Genomic DNA, 26,583 nt, shown 5'->3' with positions numbered 1-26,583 from the left:
TGTTAGAATCTGACCTATAATTCATCATGAATGTGACCACAACAGATGAAGACTGGGAAGATGAAGTAATACTGCAACATGCAATAGAACAAAGTCTTTCTGGAATTTGTACACAGGATTCATGTACAGCCTCTGAAGTGGAGGATCTCAGGTACCTTACAGTAATATCTTGCTGTTTCCTTGTGTCAAGACACACTTCACTAATTGTAGTCATTTTCCTTTAGAAGTTATTCTGGTTCATTGCATCAGTGTTCCTGTCCTTTCTTGCAAAAATAGTTTCTTTCACATTTTCATCAGCAACAAAATAAGCACACGAAATCTTGTGTCCATCAGATCCAATAACAAAGTACTTTGGTAGCAAATTTTATTTCTTCCTCGTGCTCTGTGAACCATACCAAGCTTTGGTGGTAGTGAGTCAGATTATACATGCAACCTATATAGACAGTAAATGACAGGGCCCTGAGAAGTGTTGTAGAACAGAGAAACCTAGGGATACAAGTACTTCGTTCCCTAAAAGCGGCAGCCCAGATTTGAAAGCCCAAACTACTTGTATTTCAGACTTTTTAGACAGCAGTCACTTCTTCCAACTGAACGAAAGAAGATTAAGTGACTCCATTAGACATTTGCAGTCACAGAAATTATATATTGCAATTGGTCACCTGCAAGAAAATACCATGATTTATTTTAACTGATAAGGTCAGCTAAGAATAATCATTCCCTCAGCACCCACACCCACCCCCCCCCCCCCCCCCCCCCTTACAGTAGTCCTGGTCAACCCAGATCAAGAATTGAACCTGATCATAGTTTGCAGAACCCAGTAGCAAATTGGAAGTGTTTTACCCATTGAAGGAGCTCCATCCCATTCTTTTATATATTAATATGCAAAGTTTTAAGTTTATTAGCATCTCAAAAAGCAACTAATTTGCCCAAGCTTGAAATTAGCTTCAGTAAACCCATTATGTAAATGACAGATAAAGTTTAAATTCGGAATGTTGGTGTTTGCAGATATCTGGATATTTTACCTGTCTAAAATAATATTTTCATGAAGATCATGTAAAAATGATCAAAGAAAGTAATTTCACAGCTGGTTAGTTAACCATTTTTGTGATTTCAACAGCTTAACTAACTAGGTAAAAAGTAAGTAACTTAACCATTCAATATCAATTATTAACTGATTGTAAACTTTTTCACAACAATGAATGTGCAGTTCAATTGTAGTTTCATTTTTATGTGCAGGTCCTTACAAAGCAAAGTGAACAGGAAGATTGTCGAAGCTATAAAGACAGGTGAATTAATAAAATAATATGAGTTGACACTTAACAAAATTTTTAAGGTATGCCTCTAAAACTATAAAAATCTAAGTCAACATTTAATTGATGAAGAATATTTCGCTGCTGGGGTTAGATTATTGGCTTTTCTTCCATGCCTTAATTAGTATAGAGTTTGAAGTTATTTGACCGTGGCAAATCCAGACAAGAAATACTTTTTGGCCATTTCCCAATTTTTCACATGGTTCATAAGTGTAGGAATCAAGCAAAGGTTATACCATAGTTAACAATGCTTTATGACTCTTAGTTTACTTTCTGATATCTTTCCTCCCCAGGGTGTTGCATGATGCTCATGAGGGATAAAAAAGGTTAAAAAGAGTTTTATATTGAATCACTTTCCATTGAACCAGCAGAAGCACTTGTCATTCAAGCACTAATCTCCACAGGATGAAATGCATTCTTCTGCAACTTCTTTCTGCTGTGTTTGTTAATGAGAGTATCTTGCAACAATACATATATGGTCATAAACATTTTGAAAGAATTTATAAATGTCTTCACATAGCATTTTTATGCAATTATTATTTATACTTTAAGAATGATTAGCACAATTATCAAAATTCCAGCACTTTGATAAATGTTTTGAGACACACTGCAATGGAAAATCATGTCAGCTTTTAAAAAATCTGAAATAGTTCTTGATTCATTTTGAAAACCTCTGCAAATCATTAAATGCTCATTAATGCAACGTCTGTGAAAACATTGGGCATGATAGATGGGAGAACTGCAGTGAATGTGGTGTGCATATAACTTAGGAACGTCTTTGACAAAGTGCCATATGCAAGTTCACTAGAGAAAATTAATCATTGCAGGCAGTTTTTCAGAGGGTTCTGTTCTCAGGGTGACCTCTATTCATTATGTAGTCAATAATTTGGAAATACATCTGGATATTGAAAAGTGTGAAGTAATGCACTTTGGAAGATGGAATTTGAAGGCAGAATACAAGGTTAATTGTAGGACTCTTAGCAGTGTGGAGGAACAGAGGGATCTTGGGCTTCACATCCATAGATCCCACAGGGCTGCCACACAGGTTGATAGGGTTGTTAAGAAGGCGTATGGTGTGTTAGCCTTCATTAGTTGGGTATTGAGTTCAAGAGCTGCAAGGTAATGTTGCAGCTCTACAAATCTCTGGTTAGACCACACTTGGAGTACTGTGTTCAGTTCTGGTCACCACATTATAGGAAGGATGTGGAAGCTTTAGAGAGGGTGCAGAGGAATTTACCAGGATGCTGCCTGGATTGGAGAGCATGTCTTATGAGGATAGGTTGAGTGAACTAGGGCTTTTCTCTTTGGAGAGAAGGAAGATGAGAGGTGACTTGATAAGAGGCATAGATCAAGTGGGCAGTCAGAGACTTTTTTTCCAGGGCAAAAATGGCTAACACAAAGTATTGGGGGGATGTCAGAAGTAAGTTTTTTTTTTACACAGAGTGGTGGGTGTGTACAACACACTGCTGGCAGAGGTTGTGGGGGCAGATACATTAGGGACATTTAAGAGACTCTTAGATAGCGACATGAATGATAGAAAAATGGAGGGTTATGTGGGAGGAAAGGGTTAGATAGATCTTAGAGCAGGATAAAATGTTGGCACAATATTGCAGGCCGAAGGGCCTGTACTGTGCTGTAATGTTCTATGTTCTACATGAAACTGACCAGCTGGTCAATTTTTTTTCTTTAGGGAGATAAAATGAATTGAACAAAAGTGACAAGGTGGCAAAAGGGACAAATCAGGTCAATATAACACTTAACAGGATCCATACTATAAAGTGACACTTGTTATAATGTACTGTGACACCTGAAATATTCATATATACAGTGACATCTGATATGTCAATAACATAATGTGTCATCTATACAATAATTATCATGGCACCTATATCTACATAAGCTGGAACACCTGTTAAATCAATAAAATAATGTGATACCTCATACCCATAAGTACAATGAAACCTGATAAATCCACATATAAAGTAAAACCTGATATGCCAACAACATGTTGCAGTATCTTTTATACCCATATATACTGTGACATCTGAATAAGCCACTCAAAGTACAAGTTTCCTCTTGTGTCCCAACATAGTTCAGCCTTTATTTCCTGCATTGGGACTGAAGTGGAAAGTGGGTTTGATAGGTTGCATGAATTTTTTAAATCGTCGTCTTATTGCCATAATTGATGTACATTTAATTTCTAGGTCAGGAAGCAGATGTACGCCAGCTATCCATTCATTACTTTGCATTTGATGAAGCCGATGAGAGAGGCTGGCTTCCTCTGCATGAAGCGGCTGTGCAGTTAAACCAAGAAGTTCTTGCAGCCACTTTCCAAGGTGACCATGACAATTTTAATATTGATGTTTGTTAATCTGAAATATACCATGAAACCACTGATCATGATTTACATATTGATTAAATACCATTCAATTCTACCCTATCTTCAACTCTGTTTGCCTTCATTGTATAGAAACGGCCACCAGTTTCAAGTCATGGCAGATAAAAGCTGATAAAGATAGCTTTGCATAAACAGTGAGCATCGGCAGCTAATTTGACATTCCGCGTAACCTCAGTAGGCTCAGACCAAGGACACCAGATGTAATGCTGCTTTTGCTACCATGACTATAATTCTCTGAGGATCAAACTTGGGCCTTTTAACCCACGTGGTCTGGGTCTATACCATTCTGTATAATTGTATAATTGTCAACATTTCGTGCAGAGAAAGAATCAACCTTTCATAGCACAACTTAAACAATAGATAAAAGATGCTCAATTATGAATGATAGTTTTAAAGGAATATGTTGAATTAGCCTCACTGTCAGCAACTGATGTTAAATTAGTCCTTTTTACAACTAGATTCCAATTCCTCCAGTCATGTGTAGAATGAAAACTGATCAGAAAATTTTGCCGTTTGAGTACTTTAATTTCCAGACGAACAGCTTTAAGAAGGTCTCTTAACAAAAAAACAAAACATTGCAGATCCTGGAAATGGGGGGAAATAATCAGCAAGTCAGGAAACATCTCTGGAGAGAGAAGCAAAATTAAAGTGCTGGATTGTGCTCGACTGAACCTGTGGTTTGTGTTCACCCTGAGCACGTCCTGTGATCACATTTACCATTTGCAGCCCTGAGCTGAGCCTCTCGACCATGCTGGAGCAGTGAGTAAACCTTGGGTGGCACATCCTGAGGTCCCACACCTCCACTGCCCTAATGGCCTTCTAAACGTTGAAAGGTAAAGTACAATTAAAAGAAATACTTAAAATTCAATTGAAAATAATTAATTTACTGAAAACCTATTTAACAACTGTAAATTCACAGTTAATATTAGTTTTTTTTATTGCCTTTTTCATTCAGGTCTACACCTTTTGAGTTAGCAGATTACAAACAAGATAACTATAAAAGCAGTTGTCCTCCTCACTCTGAGTGTGAAAAATCACTAAGACTCCCAATGTTGAAAGGAATGAAACTGGTGTAAAGCTGAGGGGCCAGATATGATGTGTATCAGGCTGTTCAGCTTAGTATGCTTGTTCAGACCAGGTGTGGCACAGGAGGCTTGATGAACCCACAAGTGACCCCCTGTGTGCCTGATTTCTGCACTGCAACATGCAGGCACTGAAATTGGAAATGCACTGACCCACCAAGAGGACCTCACTGACAGTTCTCTTCTGACCATCCACAAAAACTAAATACATTTTGGCTTAATATTTTTGGCTCATGATTGTTCATCATAACTAAAAATAATTAAGCATAAAGCAAATTTTAGCAATCATAGAGATGCAGAATGGGAGGGAATTGAGTAAATCATAGAAGGGAAGCTATATGTTAGAATGGAAAGGAAGAGGGATTAAAGTAACAAAAGAAATGATGATGTCATGCAAAAAAAAGATGGTTAAGGGACAACTAAAGGTCAAAGGATGGGCTTGGAGAAGGTGTAAATGGGAATAACAGAATTATAACCAACTCTGAAACAAAAAGGGAATTGAAGTAAAAGAGAAAGTGTTGCAGCTCCGATGGTTGAAGAGGAAGGTTCCCTAGAAAATGGAGAAGTGCTGAAGTGATCAGGGAGTTTACAAGGTTGTTGCAGAAGGAATGGTCCCTTCAAATTTCTGGAAGTTGGGGGGAAGATGTATTTGATGATGGCACTGGGCAGAAGTTGTGGAAAATGATATGTTAAATTGCTTAAAGCTTCTTGAATTTCTAACTTTTTTCCAGTCCTGATGAATAACATCAGGCTAAGTATCAACTGTCTCTTTCCATGGATGTTGTCTGATCTGCTGAATATTTCCAGCATTTTCTATTTTAATTTTACTTAATTGGAAGTTTTGTTATCTTGAGGTTTTGATGCCTGATACATGGAAGATGTTTATCTCGTCACTGCAGATAGAACTATTCCTGTTTCTTGAGCCATTGACATCTGGTTTACTGTGATTTATTTGCCAAGGAATGATTTTCAAATTATTTTATATCAAAGGCTGTATGCTTTCAAAACCAAAAAATCCTTTTCCAGTCTACTTAGCTACAAATTCCCTGAGGGAGAATATAATCAAATTCACAACTTAAGAACGAGCTTCCAAGAATTTACTGAGTTTATATGGAATCTGAGATTCTTGTCCTTGTTTTATATAAAGAAAACAGTCATTGTAATGTATTGTTTAACTATATTAATACTTTGTTCTTTTTATTTCAAACATTAAAGAGTCTCAAATTTTGTACCAAGTGCCAACCCAATTTTGTGCCTAAATGAGCCTCCTGACCCAGGCACACCTGAATCAATCTAACTCTCATAGATTCAGTTTGGGGTTAATTGCCAAGCTCAAGTATGATAACCAGTATACCAAACTGAAGGAGGTTGCAAATTCTGCTTCTGGCCATGAACGTAGAAAAAAACGTAAGAGGGGATTACTAATAGTGCTATTATTCACAGCGTTAGAAGACAAATGTATTATATAGAGACAGACTTCTTCACTAAATTGTATGTAGGGCAAGCTTAACTATGGAGTTTTAAAACTTTCTGTCAGCATTGCTGATATGTAATGGTCAAAATAATAATCCTAACTCTAGTGGCTTCTACTGTTAATAGAAGAATCATTCCAATGTATGGTAATGTATACTCCCATTGTGTTGGATTTTAATGTACAGAAAATGTTTTAATTTGTAGTTCTAAATTCAAATTATTATATATGACTATTTTGATAAGCATTGCTGTCCTGTTAGTAATTCCAAAAAATGCAGACGAATTCCATGCGTAACAGCTTGAAAAATTGGCCTTCCTGGTTAAAAAAAATTGTACAGTGTCAGTGTAACTGATGTTTCAACTACTGTCATTATCAATTGATGCAAATATAAAGGACCTTGTTCCAGGTGCATATCCTCCACTCCACCCACAACCATTCTTTAATAATCTTTCCAATTTATGCCAGATATTACTCGAAATTTATGTGAGGTTGCTAAAATTTGTTATTTAATTATGTATGAACTCCAAATTTATGTTCTTATTTCTAACTAAGTTTTCATTTTCTTGCAGCTTCTCAGCGTAGTGCACGGGAGCAGAAGACCCTAAAGGGTGAAACCCCTCTATTTTTGGCTGTTGAGTTGAGCCTTATAGATAATGTGCAGTTTTTACTTATAAATGGCTGCAATCCAAATTCCAAGAATGAGGAGGGCACTTCTGTTTTAATAGCTGGTAAATTTCCCTTTAAATCTGTGCCTATAGAAGATTGAAGTTTAAGACAATTTAATTACTGTTCAAGCCATTTATTGCTAACTCATGATCCAATGTTAATAATATTTTATTGTATATTTTTATACCCATGGACTTTCAGACTTTCTGCTTCTAAGTTGCCTTTGAATAGCACAGCAAAGAAGGCATTTACCCCATAGAACAGGCATTAATTTCATTAGCTTGGGATTTGTTTAGTTCTACATCCATCCTTCCAATGAAAAGAAAATCAAGTCTCATTTGCTTGATCATTAGAATGTATTTGAAGGAAAGCAAAGCAAAAGAATGCTTGAGTGCCCTGATCAGCATTCATCACTCAATGAATTCAAAAAATATCATACGCTTTCTCTTGTGTTTTAAGACTTTGCCGTTCCAAGCTTTCCAATCTAACAACAGTACCTGCATCTCAAAAAAATAACCTGTCATTTGAGATATCCTGTAGCTCCAAATAAGCTACCTTATAAATGCAACAGAAACTTCAGAAATCATTTGAAAATTCAAAGCAGGTTTGTCAGCACCTGCATGGGGAGGTGTCTGGTTAGGGCATTCCTGACATGCAAGCTTCATAGCCTGCTTTTCTCATTCAGATGCCAATTAACCTGTGCACTGATAGAATGTTTTGCTTTTACATCAAATTTTCAGCACTTCCTTTATTTTGTATTTCAATTTACAGCAAAAATGCAGGTTTTATTTCTTAAGCTTTATCTTTCATTAGAGAAAATTATATCAGAAGAAAATGTATAACTGGCATGTCTAGAAATAATAGCTTCATGCCTGGAGATGTTATTTTAAAGTTAGATTCCATATTGATGTGCCAGTAAGTGTGATTTATGAACTATTCAAAGAAAATAGTGATGCTTAGATCAATTTTATGGCCCATTCTAGCCTGTAGAAGAGCATTTTACATAAATTTTATGCAATACAATTGCAACTTCCCAATACAAATATGGTCTTGAATAGTGCATGAAACAACAGGTTTAGTTGAGGGTGACATAAAAGTAAGACATGGAAATTATATGCTTACTGACATAGAAACATTTCTATTAATCATTTTACTGCTTTGCAATGCTTTTCTTCTTGCATATGACTAGAGCAACATTCATTAATTGAGTCCAAGGTTCATATACCATTGGTGTTTTTGAGCAGAGAGATTGAATTTATATTGAAGGCAGGATTTGACAATATAGTCCATTGTTTGTTGCACGTTGTTGCAGTCTCTGCAGAGAAGGGTCTGACTTGACATAAATGCATTAAGTGGCCACAATGCCCATGTCCCTTCTGATCTTGCTTGGAACTATTTGGTTCTTCAAAGCTAGTGAAATCCAGAAGCTACAGATTGGGTCCTGAAGTTGTTCCTTGTTTCGGATTACACTGCAGTTCATTTCAAAGCACAGAAAGACATGTTGCTCTGCTTAGAGCACATTGCTTCAGTGTATTAATCTACTATGACACAGGAAATGGCATGAATTTGATCTAATAAAATCAGATTAAGATAAAGACTAGCAGTTACTTAGCACCTTTCACACTCCTTTCAGGATATCCAAAGCTTTTACCAAAATACTTCCCTATTTTTATAATCCAATCCAAGGGCCAACATTCCATTAGCCTTTCATGCACAAGGACCCCAATCCCTTTCTGCCAATTTTCTCCATTCTCTGTTCTCTTGTTCCTCCCTCCAAAATAAACAATTTCATGCTTTCCCACATTACACTCAAATTGCCAACTGCTTGCCCACACTTAACCTGTCAGTATTTCTCTGTAAACGATTCGCAATGTTCTTGCAATTTTCCTTCCTACTTATTTTTGTGTGCTCCACAAATGTGGCTTCCATGGAATTGCTTCTTTAATATATATTGTGAACAGTTGCAGCACCAGTACCGTATCCTGTGGCATCCCACTGGTCACATGTTAGCAACCTGAGAAAGACCCCCTTATTTCTATTTACTGCTTCCTGCCTGTTGACCAATACTCAATCTGTTCCAATGTATTACCTCAATATCATGGACTCTTGGAGTTACCAAGCTCCCAAGACCTAGGCCTCTGTACCTCCCTCTGCAATTGGATCCTTGACCTCCTCACCAGGCGACCACAATCAGTGCAGATCAGAAACCTCATCTCCTCCTCATTGACCATCAACACAGGCGCACCTCAGGGCTACAGTGCTTAGCCCCCTGCTCTACTCTCTCTACCAAGGATTGTATGGCTAAGCATAGCTTCAACACCATTTACAAAATGTTGTTGGTAGAATCACAGGTGGTGATGAGGTGGTGTATAAGAGTGAGATAGGTTGAGCGGTGACGTAACAACAACCTTGTACTCAACATTAGCAAAACCAAGGAACTGATTTTGGACTTTAGGAAGAGGAAGTCAGGCAAACATATACCAGTCCTCATTGAAGGGTCTACAGTGGAAAGGGTGAACAGCTTCAAGTTCCTGGATGTCAACATTGCAGAGGATCTATCCTGGGCCCAGCACATAGATGCAATCATGAGAAAAGAGCACCAGAGTTTCTACTTTCTTGAAAGTTTAAGGAGATTTGGCGTGTCATTGAAGACTCTGACAAACTTCTACAGATATAGAGCAGAAAGCATTCTGACTGGTTACGTTATGGCCTGATATGGAAACTCCAATTCTCAGGAATGCAAGAGGCTATAGAGAGTGGTGGACTCAGACGCTTCCATCACAGGCACAGTTCTCCCCACCACCGAGGATATCTACAAGAGGCAATGTCTCAGGAAGGTGACATCCATCATTAGGGACCCACATCATCTAGTCCATGCCCTCTTCTTGATGCTGCTATCAGGCAGGAGGTGCATGAGCCTGAAGACCCACACCTTCATGTTCAAGAACAGCTTCTTCCCCACTGCCATCAGGTTCTTGAACCAATCTGAAAAACCCTAACACTACCTTGAACTATATCTCTTTTTCTCTCTCTCAACTTGCACAAGTCTCGTTACGTTTACTTTGTTGTGTAAGTTTATTTAAGTTTATGTAATTTATTTTGTCATGTTTGTAATGTACTGTGCTGCTGCTGCAAAAAGCTAATTTTCATGGCATTTATACCCTGTGTGTTTATGCCTATGGCAATAACCTTGCACTTGAACTCTTGTGACTTAACATTTTGTGAGGAACCTTGTTGAAAATCCAACTACAAGTTTCCCTCTATCCATTTTGGTTGAGACTTCCTCAAAAAACTAATAAATTTGTTGGACATGATTTCCCCTTCATGAAGCCATTCTGACCCTGCATCCTTAGATTATGATCTTTGAAGTGTGCCGCTATTACTTCCTCAGTAATTAATTCTAACATTTGTCAAACAATATATATTGTGCTAATTGGTCTATAGTTATCCACTTTTTGCCTCTGTCTCTTTCTGATTAGGGCCATCACATTGGCAATTTAAAGCTCATAAGTACTTTTTGAAGTGCAGTCAGTGTTGTACTGTTGAAATAGTCACCAATTTCCACACAAGTAAGCTCCACAAACGGCAAAATGATGATGATAGAATAATCATTTGTTTTGTTCCTTAATGACAGCAGTTTGAGAATAAATATTGGCCAGGACACCGAGAATAACCCCCCCCCCCATTATTCAAAGTAGTGCTTTGGCATCTTTTACATTCACCTGAAACAGCAGTCTCAGAACTCAGGACATCTCATCCAATAGTCAGAATCTGCAATGCTACAACACTTCCTCTGCGCCAGACTGATGTGTCAGATTAGCTCTTTGTGTTCAAACCTTTCAAGAACTCTGATTCAGCAGTGAGCCAACTAAACAACTTTTGATGGGGATGGAGTCAATGAACTGAAATTGAGAGGGCGAGGGAACTGAAACTCAGACCCTCTTGCAATGAACTGGGGACATTTAGAGCAACTTTGGTAGAAATGCTGAAGCATGGTGCCTGCCTACTAGTTCAATCACTGTGTAGTCAGTGTGTGCAACTTACAAGAAATTGGGAGTACAGATGATAAAGATGAGGAGAAAAAGACTTTAAACAAATGTTCACAGAGGAAGGTTGCCAAAAAAATTTAAAATTTAATGTGAGGAAAGAAATTTCTGGTTCCCTGGGAGAAGTTTTCTAATCTTCTTTGCAGTCAACAACCAAAGTATTGTTACACACAGTTTTGCTATCTTACTTATAAGATGGTTAAAATTTGAATTCGTCATTTAACACAAATCACTGAAGCTTATTTTCTCTTTTCAAAGCTATAAGAAATGAAGCTGTTGATGTTGTGACACTGCTGCTTTCGTTTTGGGCAAATGTGAACTTGAAGTGCACTAATGAGAGGACAGCAATGCATGAAGCAGCCAAACTGGGTAGGAAGGATATTGTTAATTTACTGATTCGTTCTGGAGCCTCTATTGATCCCAGGAGTGCCTATGGACTCACCCCGCTGGCTCTTGCTGCACAAAATGGATGTACAGAAGTCGTGAAACTGTTACTCCAAAAGGGTAATGTATCATTTATATTGTTCGTATTGATCAGGGAGTTCTCGACTCTAGTTACTTGGCTTGAGCAATAAAACAAAAAGTAGGTGATTCACTGTCAGTCGATGCTAAGTAAGATGATGCGTGGCTTTGGTGTCCTGCCTGATGCTGGCTGAGATTCAAATCCACATCCAGTGCATCATTAATGATTGAAGAAGGGTAAGTACAAGACAAAAAAAATCATGGCCTTTTTAGTTCAAGTTCCAAAATCCTGGCAGTCACATGATACATAAATAGTGAAGCTGCTGACTAATCATAACAAGTCCCCATCAGAAGATGCAAGAAGCATTCCAATAGTGGAGAGGTTTTGATGTATGAGTCAAAAGTCATTGTTCTTTACAAACTCCTACGCCTGCAACACGCTTTAGAATGATGGTAACAGAAAGCCACTGTGTCCATTGTGAATATTCAGAATATACAGATATCCCATTCTGCTGCCCTTCCCCAGAAAGCTGCATTTTCCCCTCTGAATGTTTATCTAATTCATATCTCCAGTTACTCATAGACTCAAAAGTGTTATTTTCTGAAAGAGACCAGTCTGAGATGTATTTGAATGAAATAAAACTAATGTCTTACTTCATCTCATTTTCAAGCCTGTTTCCACAGAGGGGCTATGGGAGTACCTGACCAGAACTGTAGGCCTTACCATCTGCAACCAACATACTTCATTCACATCTCAGCTCCCTACAGTGTGCACCACATCAAATCTCTTTCCTATCACCTTTAGACTCACCGATTCACCATCTCTGCATTCCACACCACAATTACTTCACCAATTTAGTCCCCATATTCAAAATATTTTGTGGCCTCTATGTCCACCACACCAATGAACAACACCTTACCACACACCATCACCCCTCTCCAATACCTTTGCTTCTGCTTGTACTGTTCACCCTCTAAAGCTATCCGCTTCCCATTTTATTTTCTCCTCTGCTTTGCCCTCAGTCACAGAATGGGCAGATATCCTGCTGCCATAATCTATAATTTCCCTAATCCTGAAGAATATGAAGGCATTGCCAATGCTGAAACAAACTGCGATGAAGAATTCAAATATACATAACAAATTAGGAAATCAGTAGTAAGAAAGGACCTCGTGCAGAAGGTTGTTATCACACGTAATATTGCTGTTAAATAAATTACCAGTAAGATTATTAAACAGTCCAAGTGTGCTTTTGAAAAGAATGGGCAGGGGTGAAGGTAACTTAGATTTCTTACCCAAATGGTGACTTGGCTAACATAGCCAATTTGACCCATTGTCACTGATGTATTACCCACTTGCAGTCCCAGCCAGTACTGACTTACTTTCACCTCTATGAATGTGGCAGAAAGGAAGATGGATAGAGTTAATCTTTCAAAAGGGGTAGATTGTTGGGATTTCATGATCTTAAATACCTGTTCCAAATTATAGAGTCGTAGAGCAATAACAGCATGCATGCAGGCCCTTCGGCTCAACCAGTCCATGCCAGCCAAGTTGTCCACCTATCTAGTCCCAATTTCCTGCGTTCAGCCCATATCCCTCCAGGCCCCTCCCCTCTATGTACGTATCCAAGTGCTTCTTAAATGATACTATTATACCTGCCTCAACCACTTCTGCTGGCAGCTCGTTCCATATACTCACCACCCTCTGCGTGAAAAAGTTGCCCTTCAAGTCCCTTTTAAATTTTTCCCCTCTCACCCTAAATCTATGACCTCTAGTTTTGGACTCCCCTACCCTGGGGAAAAAACTGTTACCATCCAGCTTGTATGTGCCTCTCATAATTTAAACATTTCTATAAGGTCGCCCCTCATTCTCCTACATTCCAAGGAATAAAGACCCAGCCTGGCCAACCTCTCCCTATAATTCAGGCCCTCTAGTCCTGGCAACATCCTCGTATATCTTTTCTGCACTCTTTCCAGTTTAACCACATCTTTCCTATAACAGTGTGACCAAAACTGTACACACTACTCCAAGTGCAGCCTCACCAATAACTTGTACAACTGCAACATAATGTCCCAACTCCTATACTCAGTGCCCTGACTGGTAAATGCCTTTTTCACCACCCTGTCCACCTGTGACACCACTTTCAACAAATTATGCACTTGCTTTTTTGTTTAACAGAGGGGCCTAGGAGTACACATGCATAGAATTCTTTCTAAAATTTTTCCTTTTGTTACTTTTTAAGAACAGGAGTAAATCTAAGGTAGATGACCATATTCTTCTCCACACAGAGCTCCATCATTCCTAGTATTCCATATCAAATATTTTAATTTTGTTTTGATTTAAGGCATCAATATTCATTTGCAACTTTGTGCTCTCATCTACACAATTTGCCGTTATCCTTAATGTGGTGCCATGTCCAAACTTTGTACTATTCTCTATTCCCTCATCTATAATCATTAGCATATGTGGTGAGAAGCTGAGGTACTCCACAGATTGCTTGAAAACACAACTTGTCATATTCCACCAGAGGATTTCCCTGAGTGCCTATTTATTTGTTCAGAAAAATTATTTGGTCATAATCACACAGATGTGTGGGAGGAACTTGTTTTGTGTTAACTGGTCAAGATGTTTTCTACATTTTAACAGTGATTATACAGAACATAGAACAGCACAGTTTAGGAACAGGCATTCGGCCCATGATGTTGTGCTGAACTAATTAAGCTCATGATGCCTAATTAAACTAATCCCTTCTGCCTGCACATGGTCCATATGCATCCATTCTCTGCATATTCATGTCCCTATCAAAGAGCCTCTTAAATGCCTCTATCATATCTGCCTCCAGCAACACCCCTGGGGGTACATTCCAGCACTCACCAATCTCTTTGTAGAAAAAAATTGCCCCGCTCATCTCCTTTGAATTTCCCTCTCTCACTTCAAATGCCAAAAGTATTTAATTTACTGTAAATGCTTTTGGACATCCTAATAGATAAATGAAAAGTCCCACATAAGTGCAAGTCTTTCTTTTATCTATTAACCAACTGTCAAACCATGTCCTAATTTATATTTGATTTTACTTTTGTATATAGCCTAAGTAGCTTAAAGAGCGTCTATTGTGACTTTTGGCCTTTTCATTATTCAAACATATTTTGGGCTGCATTTCTTTTCTTGAGAGTACTTGTACATTTAATTGCCTGATATAGTGTATTCAACATTTAGATGTGTGAGAGGTTTGCGTTTGAATGCCGTATAATCTGAGGGTAGAAGTAGCTGTTCAAAAATATTTCTTTTTTTAAAGAGGGCAAAAATGCACTGATTTGGAATATTCACCAGCAGATTTTGTTTTTGCTTCAAGTTCTCTCTCAAATTTGTCTCATACTTATTGCTGTCAAGAGGCAATGTGAATTTGACTATTCAGTGCAGGAAGTATTGGTATTGGTTTATTATTGTCACTTGTACCGAGGTACAGTGAAAAACTTGTCTGGCATACCAACCATACAGATCAATTCATTACACAGTGCAGTTACATTGGGTTAGTACAGAGTGCATTGATGTAGTACAGGTAAAAACAGAGTAAGGTGTCAGCTACAGAGAAAGTGCAGTGTAATAAGGTGCAAGGTCACAATAAGGTAGATCGTGAGGTCAGAGTCCATCTCATCATACAAGGGAGCCGTACAATAGTCTTATCACGGTGGGGTGGAAGTTGTCATTAAGCCTGGTGGTACGTGCCTTCAGGCTCCTGCATCTTCTATCCATCGGAAGAGAAGAGCGAATGAGCCGGGTGGGTGGGGTCTTTGATTATGCTGGCTGCTTCACCAAGACAGTGAGAGGTAAAGACAGAGTCCAAGGAGGGGAGGCTGGTGTCCATGATGCTCTGGGCTGTGTCCACAACTCTGCAGTTTCTTGCGGTCCTGGGCAGAGTAGTTGCTGTACCAAGCCGTGATATATCCAGATAGGATACTTTCTATAGTTGCTGTACCAAGCCGTGATATATCCAGATAGGATACTTTCTATGGTGCATTGATAAAAGTTGGTGAGAGTCAAAGGGGACAAACCAAATTTCTTTAGCCTCCTGAGGAAGTAGAGGCATTGGCGAGCTTTCTTGGCCATGGCATCTACGTGATTTAACCAGGACAGGCTGTTGGTGATGTTCACTCCCAGGAACTTGAAGCTCTCAACCCTCTGGACCTCAGCACCGTTGATGTAGACAGGTGCATGTACACCGCCCCCTTTCCTGAAGTCAATGACCAGCTCTTTCATTTTGTTGATATTGAGGGAAAGGTTGTTGTCATGACACCATTCCACTAAGCTCTCTATCTCCTTCCTATACTCCGACTCATCGCCGTTTGAGATATGGCCTACAACGGTGGTATCATCTGCAAACTTGTAGATGGAGTTAGATCAGAATCTGGCCACACAGCCATGAGTGTATAGGGAGTAGAGTAGGGGGCTGATGACGCAGCCTTGTGGGGCACCAGTGTTGAGAATAATCGTGCCGGAGATATTGCTGCCTATTTCTTAGTCTGTGCTGAGCTCCTAGAAACACTGCATTGTGCTACACTTGGCCTTTGCTTTTTTTTATTGTTAAGCATCCTTTAGGGCATTCAAGGAATGATTATGCTGCAGACTCTTCCTCGTTGGGAAGCGAACTGAGTGTGTTCAGACTTATTTTACACTACTCTTTCTCATTGAGAGAGAGGAGACTTCCACACTCAAAACAAGAATCAGTTCAAAGCAATGTTTAAGTGAGAAAGAATGAACACCTGTCTGTATTAACTCACTTTTGTTTCACAGGAGCTGATGTCCTGTCTCAAGCATCCGATGGAGTGTCTGTATTATTTGAGGCGGCCACAGTTGAAAATGCAGAATGCCTGGCACTCCTATTGGAGTATGGGGCTGATGCCAATGTTCCTAAGTACTCTGGTCATCTGCCCATTCACAGGGCATCCTACAAAGGATACTATCGGTGAGTTTGGGGGGAATATATCAGCAATAGTGATTTTTGTTTTTGTTACATCTGGTATTTGAATAAAAGCCTGAGGTGTAATTGCAGAGATTTAGTTTTAAAAATTAAGGATATGATTAATATGACTGGAATTTAGACAAATCTGAAGCTTGTGTACATTGATGTAAATAGAACTTGCATAATTCTTTATCTCCTGTATGTAACTTTCATTGCATGTTTTATAGTCGGATTCAGTGGGGTGACTATAAAACAGAGAATGCTGGCAATACTCAACAGGCAAGGCAGCAGCTATAGAGAGAGAAGCAGAGTTAATATTTCAAATCAAATGCCTATTATTAGAACTAGTGAACTTTCTGATGGAAGGTTCTATTTCTAAAACATTATCTCTTACTCCACAGAGGTTGCCTGACCGGCTGAGTATTGCCAGCATTTTCTGATTTATTTCAGATTTCCAACATTTTCGATATTTTTGCTTATGGAAGGACTGACCAGATATTTTCGAGGCCTTTACCAATGCTGCTGAGATTTCATCTGAAGTACAATTGTTGCCCATTTTCTTACTCACAAGTTGGTTAGTAACCTGGCCTTACATATAAACAAATAGCCCAGATCACCAGATGTATGTCTGGTGTTAGAGGCAGCCTGAATGCAAAAATGAGCCATGGCAGCATTCAGACACTGCTTCTCTAAGTCTGTAGTGCTTACATCTATCAGCAAGATGCTATCGCCATTCCTGTCTTTTATTCATCCAGAATTATTCCTCAATGCACAGAACTAAATGATATTCTTAAACTTCATCTTGTTTGTCTTTTGAATAAAGTTACAATATTTACAAGATAATGATGGTTAGAACTCACCCCGTGGTGGTCTGATGATATTAATTTCCAGTATTCCAGCAGAATAACTTCAAAACTCTTATCTGTAAGAGGCTGAATATTGTTACAGAAATCTCTCAAATTTTCTCTGCCATCTTTTCTCTCGTGAAGTATTCTGCACAAGGCATTTCCCTTCTTTTGGCTCACCCACCAGACTTTGTTGCTAATCCAAGAAGCAATTGACTGTGAGCTGCCTTGTTTCTTGCAACATGGTGTTTCTTGAATATGGTGGCTGCTCTGTTGGGAAATGGGAAATCACTAGCCTTGGTTAGAACTGAGACCCCAACAAAGGACGGATGCATGGCTGACAAATTAATACTCCAATCCTAAAGGTTTTCAGAATTTCTTTGAATGTTTAAGAACTTCAGTCTGTAACTAAGCATCAATCAGCTGTGACATTATGATGTTAACTTCACCATGGTTCATACATTCCTATGTAAATCTTCAAGGCAACTTAGAAAACATACCTTCAAAGTGATCAGATGAAACTGTACACTGCCTGATGTAAACACTTAGTTGATGTGAAACCAATAATCTTGACTAACCAGCTTGGCCACTTCAGTGGAGTGCAGGTGCAGTTTAACCCATCGATATTCCCCTCAATGACATTCTCCATGGTCTGAAATGCAGCCTTCAAATTCTATGCAGGCAGATCCCAGTTTACGACTGGGTTCTGTTCCTGGGAATTGTCTGTAACCTGAACTGTTTGTAAGTTGGAAGTGAACAAAATCAGCAAGTGGGAGAGAATCACAGAAACAGCTGTGATGGAAAAAATATTGCCAATTTTTGCTGGGTTTTACCAGCAGTCACATGGTGAGCATGCATGCGCATACATTCCAACAAATAACTCAGGTTCAAGTATGTGAATGCAAGGGCAGTCCCTGAACTTGCTGAGAGATTTTTGCCAATGCATCTGTCACCATCTTGCATCTTAGCCCACTACATTCCAAATGGCAGATCACAAGAAGGCTGTAAGGAAGAACAATAAGAATGTTTCGTTTTAAAAAAATATTTGTTTTGCAGTGATACTTTTAATAATTTAGAAGTGTAAGTGAATTTTCTTTTTCATTTGAAATATTTGACTCTTTGGAGTTGTTTATTACACTGAACATTTTTTGAATATTTCAGTGTCAGGGACAATCAGTGTAATTGAAAGCTGACGGCAATGACAGATGACAGAGCCCAGTGGTGTGGCTTTGCCATTTGTTACGGTTTTGTTCAGCATTTTCATGCATAGAGCTTGTTCTGGTCTGCCACATGACCTGGTGCACACATGGCCTTGTCGATGTTGGCCAGGAAGCTTTTATGTACCACAGTGTAAGTGTGGACCTATTCTGTATCTGCACAGTAGGTGCAGGAAGCAAACAAAACTCAGCAAGATCTAGGCCAAACTGTGTACATTTGTGCATTGCTTAGGTTTCCTGTTTTATTTCTGACTATGACCAACTGCAGATTTTTTAAAAATTACTGTGGCTTATTCTAGACTTCTTTTTTATTTAGGTTGGTGGAGCAGTTAATTCCAGTGACAGATTATTCTGCTATTCAGGAGAGTGGCATAAGTCCAGTGCACTCTGCAGCAGCAGGTGGCCAACAAGAATGCCTCAAGTTGCTTCTCCAGTCTCGGTTCGATGTCAATTTCATGCTCAGTCCCAGGCTTCGCAGAAGTTATAATGATCACAGGAAATCTGCCCTCTATTTTGCGGTGTCAAATAACGATGTCTGCTCTGCTCGACTCCTCCTGGAGGCTGGAGCTCTACCAAACCAAGATCCTATCAATTGTCTCCAGCTAGCCATGAGATTGGGCAACTATGAGCTCATTAACTTGCTCCTTCGCCACGGAGCCAATGTAAATTACTATTGTAGAATAAACACAACTCATTTCCCATCTGCTCTGCAGTATGCATTAAATGATGAAATAATGCTTAGGATGTTATTTAGTTATGGCTATGACATCCATCGATGCTTTGACTGCCCACATGAGAACAAAATCCATCCCTTGTTTTCCTCTGAAGGATGGACACCTTCAGTCATTAAAGATAACATGGTAGGTATTGAATTCATCCATAAAACCCTGGTTAGGTCATGTCTGGAGAATTGCATTTGGTCACCCCATTATAGGAAGGATGTGGAGGCTTTGGAGAGGGCGCAGAAGAGGTTTACCAGGATGCTGCCTGGATTAGAGGGCACATGCTATAAGGAGGTTGGACAAACTTGGGTTGTTTTCTCGGGAGCGGCAGAGGCTGAGGGGAGACCAGACAGAAGTTTATAAAATTATGAGAGGCATAGATAAGGTAGATAGCCGGTATCTTCCTAGGGTTGAAATGTCTAATACTAGAGGGTATGCATTCAAGGTGAGAGGGGGAAAGTTCAAAGGAGACGTGTGGTACAAGTTTTTTTTTATGCAGAGAGTTGGTGGGTGCCTGGAATGCACTGCCAGGGATGGTGGTGGAGGAAGATACAATAGAGGTGTTTAAGAAGCACGTGAATATGCTGAGAATGGCAGGATATAGACCATATGCAGGCTGAAGGGATTAGGTGTTATTAACTTAATTAGTTCAGCACAACAACCTGAGAATGTTGCAAGAGAAATAAGAGGAATGGGTCGGATGGGAATACTCTGTGAAGAGTGAGTAGTGCTGTACCGTTCTATGTTCTAGTATCAAAACATAGTATCAGAACTGTGTGCCCATGTGTTTTTGATGCAGATCCCTGAAATACCTGAGATCTCAAACACAAAGATGCTGGAACTACACAGCACTCTGAAACAGAATTATAAACCTATCATCAGATCTTAGAAAAATAAAAATCAAACAAGTTTTAAGTTGTAGACAAGGGGGAGGAGTGGAGAGTCTAGTAAGTAATTTAGAAAGCTAACAGAATGTTATTGTTTATTGCTAGGGGAACAATGCAAAAGTAGGGAGGTTATGCTTCAGTTCCAGAGGATGCTTAATGATGGGTCTCCTTATTTCGTGAAGAATGTTAATACTTTGGAATAAGTTCAGAAAGGGTTTACTAACCAACACCTGTAATAGCAGGTTGTCTTACGAAGATAGATTGATGAGCCGGATTCAGCTGGAGTTTAGAAGACTGAGATGGAACTTGTTGAAGCATATAAGATTCTGAAAGGTTTTGGCAGGATGATGTGGAGGATGTTTTCTCTTGTGAGAGAATCCAGAACTCGATATCACTGCTTCAAAATGTGTCACAAAAATGGGTGACCTGATGGCACAGCTGCTGTTCCTGTTGCCCCACAGCTCCAGTCACCTGGGTTCAGTCCTGACCAAGAGATGTCTGTGTACAGTTTGCATGTTCTTCCTGTGACCTTGTAGGTCTCTGTGGGATGCTCAGACCTCTAAAGTCAAACTGGTAGATTAACTGTAAATTACCCTTTAGTGTAGCAAGTGGCAAAAGCATCAAAGGGGAGCTGATGGATGTGAGAATGTTGCAAGAGAAATAAGAGGAATGGGTCTGATGGGAATACTCTGGAGATCGAGCCTGTGTTCAATGGGCCGAGTGGCCTTTGTTGTTAAAAAGTAGATAAGATGCTCAATATTTTCCCTCAGGGGGCTGTGAGTCATTGAACTTTCTCGAAAGGTTACTGTGGGTAGACCAGAATGTGGAGTTGTGGTCAGAGTCAAATCAATCATCATCATATTAGATAGTAAAACTGGTTTGTGGGGCTGAGCGGCCTACTTCTGCTTCTAATTTGAATCTTTATTAACCACAAAGGGAATGCTGTGGTAGATCAGAGACAGATTGATTGGTGGTGGTGATGGCAATTGAGGGAGGGTGGCAAATGCTTGTTAATCCCACTGATCTCTCTGGAGAAGGTGTGAATGGGAGGGAGGGAATGAAAACAGTGCAGAGAGCGGGGAAAAAAAACAACGCTCAAACTGTGAGACACAGAAAAATGTAATTGTTGGAAATCTTGGATAAAAGAGAATGCTGGGAATACTCAGAGGATCTGTGGAGAGAGAGAAAACCAAAGTTAACTGTGCTGGCTGATGACTTTTCCTTATACCTAGCCAGGTCTGATGCCAACGGGAAAAGTTTATTACCTGAAGTTACTGCATTCGTTATTGAGAACCAAAGACTATCATGGCTAATCAGAAGATGGGGTGCTATTCTTTGAGTTTATCTCACCGTTAAAAGATCGAAGACAGAGAGCTTGAAGTGGGAGTGAGCTGAAGAATTAGAATGACAGGCAAGTGGAGGCCCTTGCAGACTGAATGGAGGTGTTCTGCAAAGCGATCATCCAATCTGCATTTGGTCTCTCTAATGTAGCACTTAGTTTCTTTACCTTTCCAATAAAACCCAATTTAATCATCTCTTCTTCTGACTAAGCACAGAACAGCCCTCAGAACGCAACACTGAGTTCAACAATTTCAGGTCATCAGCTTTTCCAGTTTCAGCGAAAGGTCACCGATCTGTGACGTTAATTCAGTTCTTCTCTCTGTAGTTATCTTGTCTGACCCAAATACTTCCAACATTTTCTTTTATTTCAGATTTCCAGCAACTTTTGTGCTTTGTCTCTCACAGTTCCAGCACCTTTATACCTGCTTTCCTCTGTCCTCATTCATCTTCTATTTGGATCTCCTCCAGTTAGATCAGCTGCAATTAATAAAACTGAAACCCTCTCTCAGCCAGCACCACCACCACCACCACCATTCAGTCTCTCTTAGTCTCCTTTCCATTGCAGACATTCCCTGTTTTCTCTGTCCCCCACCCTTCTCTGCAACTTAAAAATGCTTGATTTCTAACTTTTTCCATTGTCCTGATGAAAGGTCATTAACTTGAAATGCTCATTCTGTTTCTCACTCCACAGATGCTGGATCATTTCCAGCGTTTTCAGTTTTTATTACAGATTTCCAGCATCTGCAGGTTTTTGTTTATCAAAACTTGAAAACACAATGGGTTTGACCTGTTGTCTTTGATAATTACTGTGGCTCCACGGACTCCTTAGAGCCGTGACTATGCGCCAGATGTCACAATTATGCTTGCTCCAAATTAAACTTGCAGTCTGACAGCTAAGTGCAGCTGTGCCTCTTATGATTGTGGTGAAATCATAGAGAACAATGTAATTGTTGGAAACCTTGGATAAAAGAGAATGCTGTAAATACTCAGCAGATCTGTGGAAAGAGAAAACCAAAGTTAACTGTGCAGGTTAATTGACAGAATCAATTATTAATCTCTGCAATTTCCGGTGTAAAATTTAATATCTTTGGATAAGAGTAATAGAGGGCTGGTTCCTGACATTCACCACTGATTGCAAGGTCCAGGCCATTTTATATTTTGAAAACTGGTTCTCAGTCTGAGTTTATGATCAAAATTAATTTTGTTATTTTTTAGGTTTACTTGTATCTTGTGTTAATTAACAAACCATGTGTAAGCCATTTATTTGTTTATACAGTGTTTTGTTCCTTCTCTCTCCTTACATCTAGAAAATAATTTACCTTTTGGAAGGTCTGCTCTTTAAACAAGCTACTTGGGGAACTTTTGGGATGATTGTGTATTGGACTCAATGAGTCATATGCATTAGGTCTGTTGCACCTCTGGTCTAATTTAGCTGATCACATTCAAGATGGCTGATGCATTCCATTCCTTTGATAAGGGAGAGGTGGAATTTGACTTTGCTTACTGTTAATTGACCTGTGTTGGACACGTGCACGCAGGATGAGTGTGGGTTTGAGCTTGGCTACAAAATTCTCTACAGCTGAACAGACTGTCAAGACTGAGTTTGAATAGGGAGCCACTTAATAGTAAAATAATGAAAAGGTTTCAGACTTACTGGTATTGGTTTATCATTGTCACTTGTACCGAAGTACAGTGAAAAGCTTGTCTTACAAACCAATCGTACGGGTCAATTCATTACACAGAGCAATTACATTGAGTCAGTACAGAGTGCATTGATGTAGTACAGGTAAAAACAATAACAGTACAGAGTAAGGTGTCACAGCTACAGAGAAAGTGCAGTGCAATAAGGTGCGAGGTCACAACAAGGTAGATCATGAGGTCATAGTTCGTCTCATTGTATAAGGGAACTGTTCCGTAGTCTTTAAGTCTGGTGGTACATGCCTTCAGGCTCCTGTATCTTCTACCTGATGGAAGAGGAGAGAAGAGAGAATGTCCTGGGTGGGTGGGGTCTTTGATTATGCTGGCTGCTTCACCAAGACAGTGAGAGTCCAAGGAGGGGAGGCTGGTGTCTGTAATGCGCTGGGCTGTGTCCACAACCCTCTGCAGTTTCTTGCGGTCCTGGACAGAGCAGTTGCCCTACCAAGCCGTGATACATCCAGATAGGATGCTTTCTATGGTGTAAAGGTTGATGAGAGTCAAAGGGGACAAACCAAATTTCTTTAGCCTCCTGAGGAAGTAGAGGCGCTGGTGAGCTTCCTTGGCCGTGGCTTCTACGTGATTTGACCAGGACAGGTTGTTGGTGATGTTCACTCCCAGGAACTTGAAGCTCTAACCCTCTGGACCTCAGCACCATTGATGTAGACAGGTGCATGTACACTGCTCCCTTTCCTGAAGTCAATGACCAGCTCTTTTGTTGACATTGAGGGAAAGGTTGTTGTCATGACACCATTCCACTAAGCTCTCTATCTCCTTCCTGTACTCCGATTCATCGCTGTTTGCGATTCACGTTAAACACCAAAATTCAACCAAAAATTGACCGTTAAAAGCAATGATAACATTTTTTGAAACACAAGTAGCAGGGCTTCAAAAGTAGATAAAAGTAGTCAGTTGAGTTAGTTTGAATATCGCACAACTGTACTTCCCTTAAACAAGATTTTAACATGCTAAAACATTATTGAACTCACCCATATTCTATGTTGTAGTTTGAAAGGAGAGAATGAAAGGAACATTTTTAGAACATTTAACCATCTTTTTTTATTATTTAGTCTTTGAATTTCTGTTTCAGTTTTGTGAAGTCATTACTTTAAACTGGTTAAAGCACCTATCGGGGAAAGTGGTTCGTGTGATGCTGGATTATGTGGGTCATGTCAATTTCTGCTCTAAACTGAAAACTGTACTTGAACAGCAAAGTGAATGGTCGGAAATCACATGCATCATGAGTAAGTTTTTGAATATACAGATTCAATGTTTTTGGGAATAACCAGCTCTACATAATGGTGTTCCTAGGACACCCATAATTGAATTTTTACTGCACATTTACTGACATGGCAAAATAGTTTTCTCTTTTTGGCAGCCTTATAATCACGGTATAAATTCTGGTCCCAACTCAATCATAGGAAAGTAGTGTGAGTTTATGTCGTCTGATAAGGAGCAAAGCAGAAATCCACAATGGTGTTCAAGCCAGTTTTAACAAGTCTTGTGCAGTTCCTTAGCACTTCATAAATCTGTCCAAAATTAAATACTAGGCAAGTGGAAGTTTACATTGTAGTTCTCTGCCTGTGTGCTAATGTCTTTGAAGCAGCTAATACATTACTAAATGTAAAACCTGTGCACAGCCAGCTATACAGATTAATTCTGCTGACTCTGCATCATTGAAAAAGCAAATACCCTATTCTCCTTAATTGGATACATTATAATGGCATTTAATGCCCACCAGGCATTTGCTCAAATTTGAATCATGGAAGCTGAGTAAATATTGGGAGGTGGGGTTGAGAATAGATCTTAGGAAGACAAAATGAGTGACAATTTTGGTAAACAACAATAGGAAACATACTAAAGGTAGTCGACCGAGCACAGGAAAGATCTAATCAGCTGATAGGAAAAGGCACACTAAACACTCATGAGACTCTATGCATGAATAAAGACAAGGGGACAATTGAGGGCAAGGAAAGAGACATGCATTCACATCAACAATAGAGAAGTGCATGATGAGAGGGAATATGAAGAGATTAGACATGAAGTTAATAAATTTATGAAGACAAACAGGAACCACTAACTTAACGAGGAACAAAAATTCTAAAATTTCACACATTCGCCAAAAGAAGGAAGGTTGTGATGGGAATAGGGATGGACAGGACAATACCATAGGTAATGATAGGGTGACGGCAGAACTATTAAATCATTATTTAGCAGAAAAATGGTACAGGTGATTGTGACATTTGACGGACGAAATGCCATCAACTTGAAATGTTAACTGTCTTTTATGTTTGTTGTCTCTCCATAGATGTTGTCTCATCTGCTGAGTATCTCCAGCATTTTCTATTTTTATGTTATTGGAGTAGTATGTGAGGAAGAAGGGTCTAGAGGCTTACATTGATAGATTTAGCTAAGCCTCAGTGGAGTCATTGGTACGTTTAGATAATCCTCAGTGGAGTGGAGCATAAGACCCAGAATTAACTACTTCTGTATATCCTATATATATTCCAAAATATTCTGAACCACTGCTTTTTATGACCTAACTTATGTCAGTATTTTAGGAAAATAATGTGAATTAATTTAAGAAATGTAAATCTTTCCAATCATATTCTTGAAGTATGTTTGCATTTACAATGACTTGCTTAATTCCAGAAAACCCACGTTCTCTGAAGCATCTATGCAGGCTGATGATCCGAAAATGCATGGGCAGAATGAGACTGCGGTGTCCGGTATTTATGACATTCCTGCCAATGCCCAGTCGCCTGAAGGAATACATTCTCTTTAAAGAATATGACCTTTATAATGGGCCAAAAATGTAATTGATTTCTGATAATGCCTTTTTACATTTTAAAGATAACTATTACCATTGTAGTTTTAAAATCAATAGATTCATGAAGTGCTCTTCAGATTCAAAAAAATGTGGTAATATCAGTATTTTGCATGAAAACATGCAATGAAATAGGATGTATTTATGAAATGGGTCTGTTGCTTCACATGACTTGCAGAGTGATATTTGCTGGTATGCTTACTTTACTGAGAAACAGAAAATGTTAAAACAAAGTGGGGGGACTGATAAGTGAACATGCAGTTTACTTATGGTCTGGCTTGCCCAACTTGTTAATGCACATGTAGTATTATTAGGAGCATTATTTCATAAAAGTTTGAAATACATATTAAGGCACAGTGTTTTGTAAATACTTGTTTAATAGCAAATATAAATAACTAAGATGCACTTTCCAATATATTGCTTGTTTTAGGCTTTTTTATTCATTGATTTTTATTTGCAGATTTTCAGTAGCATTATGTACAATATCATTAGCCAAAATAAATTGTTATTTGAATATTAAAAGACAGTTTGGAAAGTTTTAAACAAAAAGATGAAACAACTTTAGTAAAAAACCATTGTAAATAATACAGCAACACCCTTTACTCTTCCAATATCAATGGTCATTTTATTAAGCTGTAAGGAACTGCATATTC

At 39.1% G+C, this 26,583-nt stretch overlaps 1 protein-coding gene across 1 annotated transcript; it reads left to right on the top strand.

The window, feature by feature from the left end:
* The first annotated feature begins 26 nt into the window (after positions 1-26).
* Positions 27-26,397, top strand: LOC127571332 (dynein axonemal heavy chain 12-like). The gene is made up of 9 exons (XM_052017621.1): positions 27-151; positions 1,237-1,286; positions 3,515-3,646; positions 6,834-6,992; positions 11,235-11,480; positions 16,228-16,399; positions 18,775-19,318; positions 24,194-24,347; positions 25,756-26,397. Exons 1-9 carry the CDS (start codon positions 27-29, stop codon positions 25,920-25,922), a joined length of 1,749 nt encoding a protein of 582 aa, XP_051873581.1. The 3' UTR covers positions 25,923-26,397.
* Positions 26,398-26,583: the final 186 nt, after the last annotated feature.

The sequence above is a fragment of the Pristis pectinata genome, chromosome 6 (genome assembly GCF_009764475.1).
Source record: "Pristis pectinata isolate sPriPec2 chromosome 6, sPriPec2.1.pri, whole genome shotgun sequence".
Lineage (NCBI taxonomy): Eukaryota > Metazoa > Chordata > Chondrichthyes > Rhinopristiformes > Pristidae > Pristis > Pristis pectinata.
This window is presented reverse-complemented; position numbering and strand designations above follow the sequence as displayed.

Excerpts from the sequence above, each read along its gene's own strand:
- LOC127571332 (XM_052017621.1), top strand. The coding sequence starts at position 27 with ATGAATGTGACCACAACAGATGAAGACTGGGAAGATGAAGTAATACTG. Across the intron at positions 6,993-11,234 it reads CACTTCTGTTTTAATAGCTG|CTATAAGAAATGAAGCTGTT; the intron begins GTAAATTTCCCT and ends CTCTTTTCAAAG. Across the intron at positions 11,481-16,227 it reads GAAACTGTTACTCCAAAAGG|GAGCTGATGTCCTGTCTCAA; the intron begins GTAATGTATCAT and ends TTTGTTTCACAG.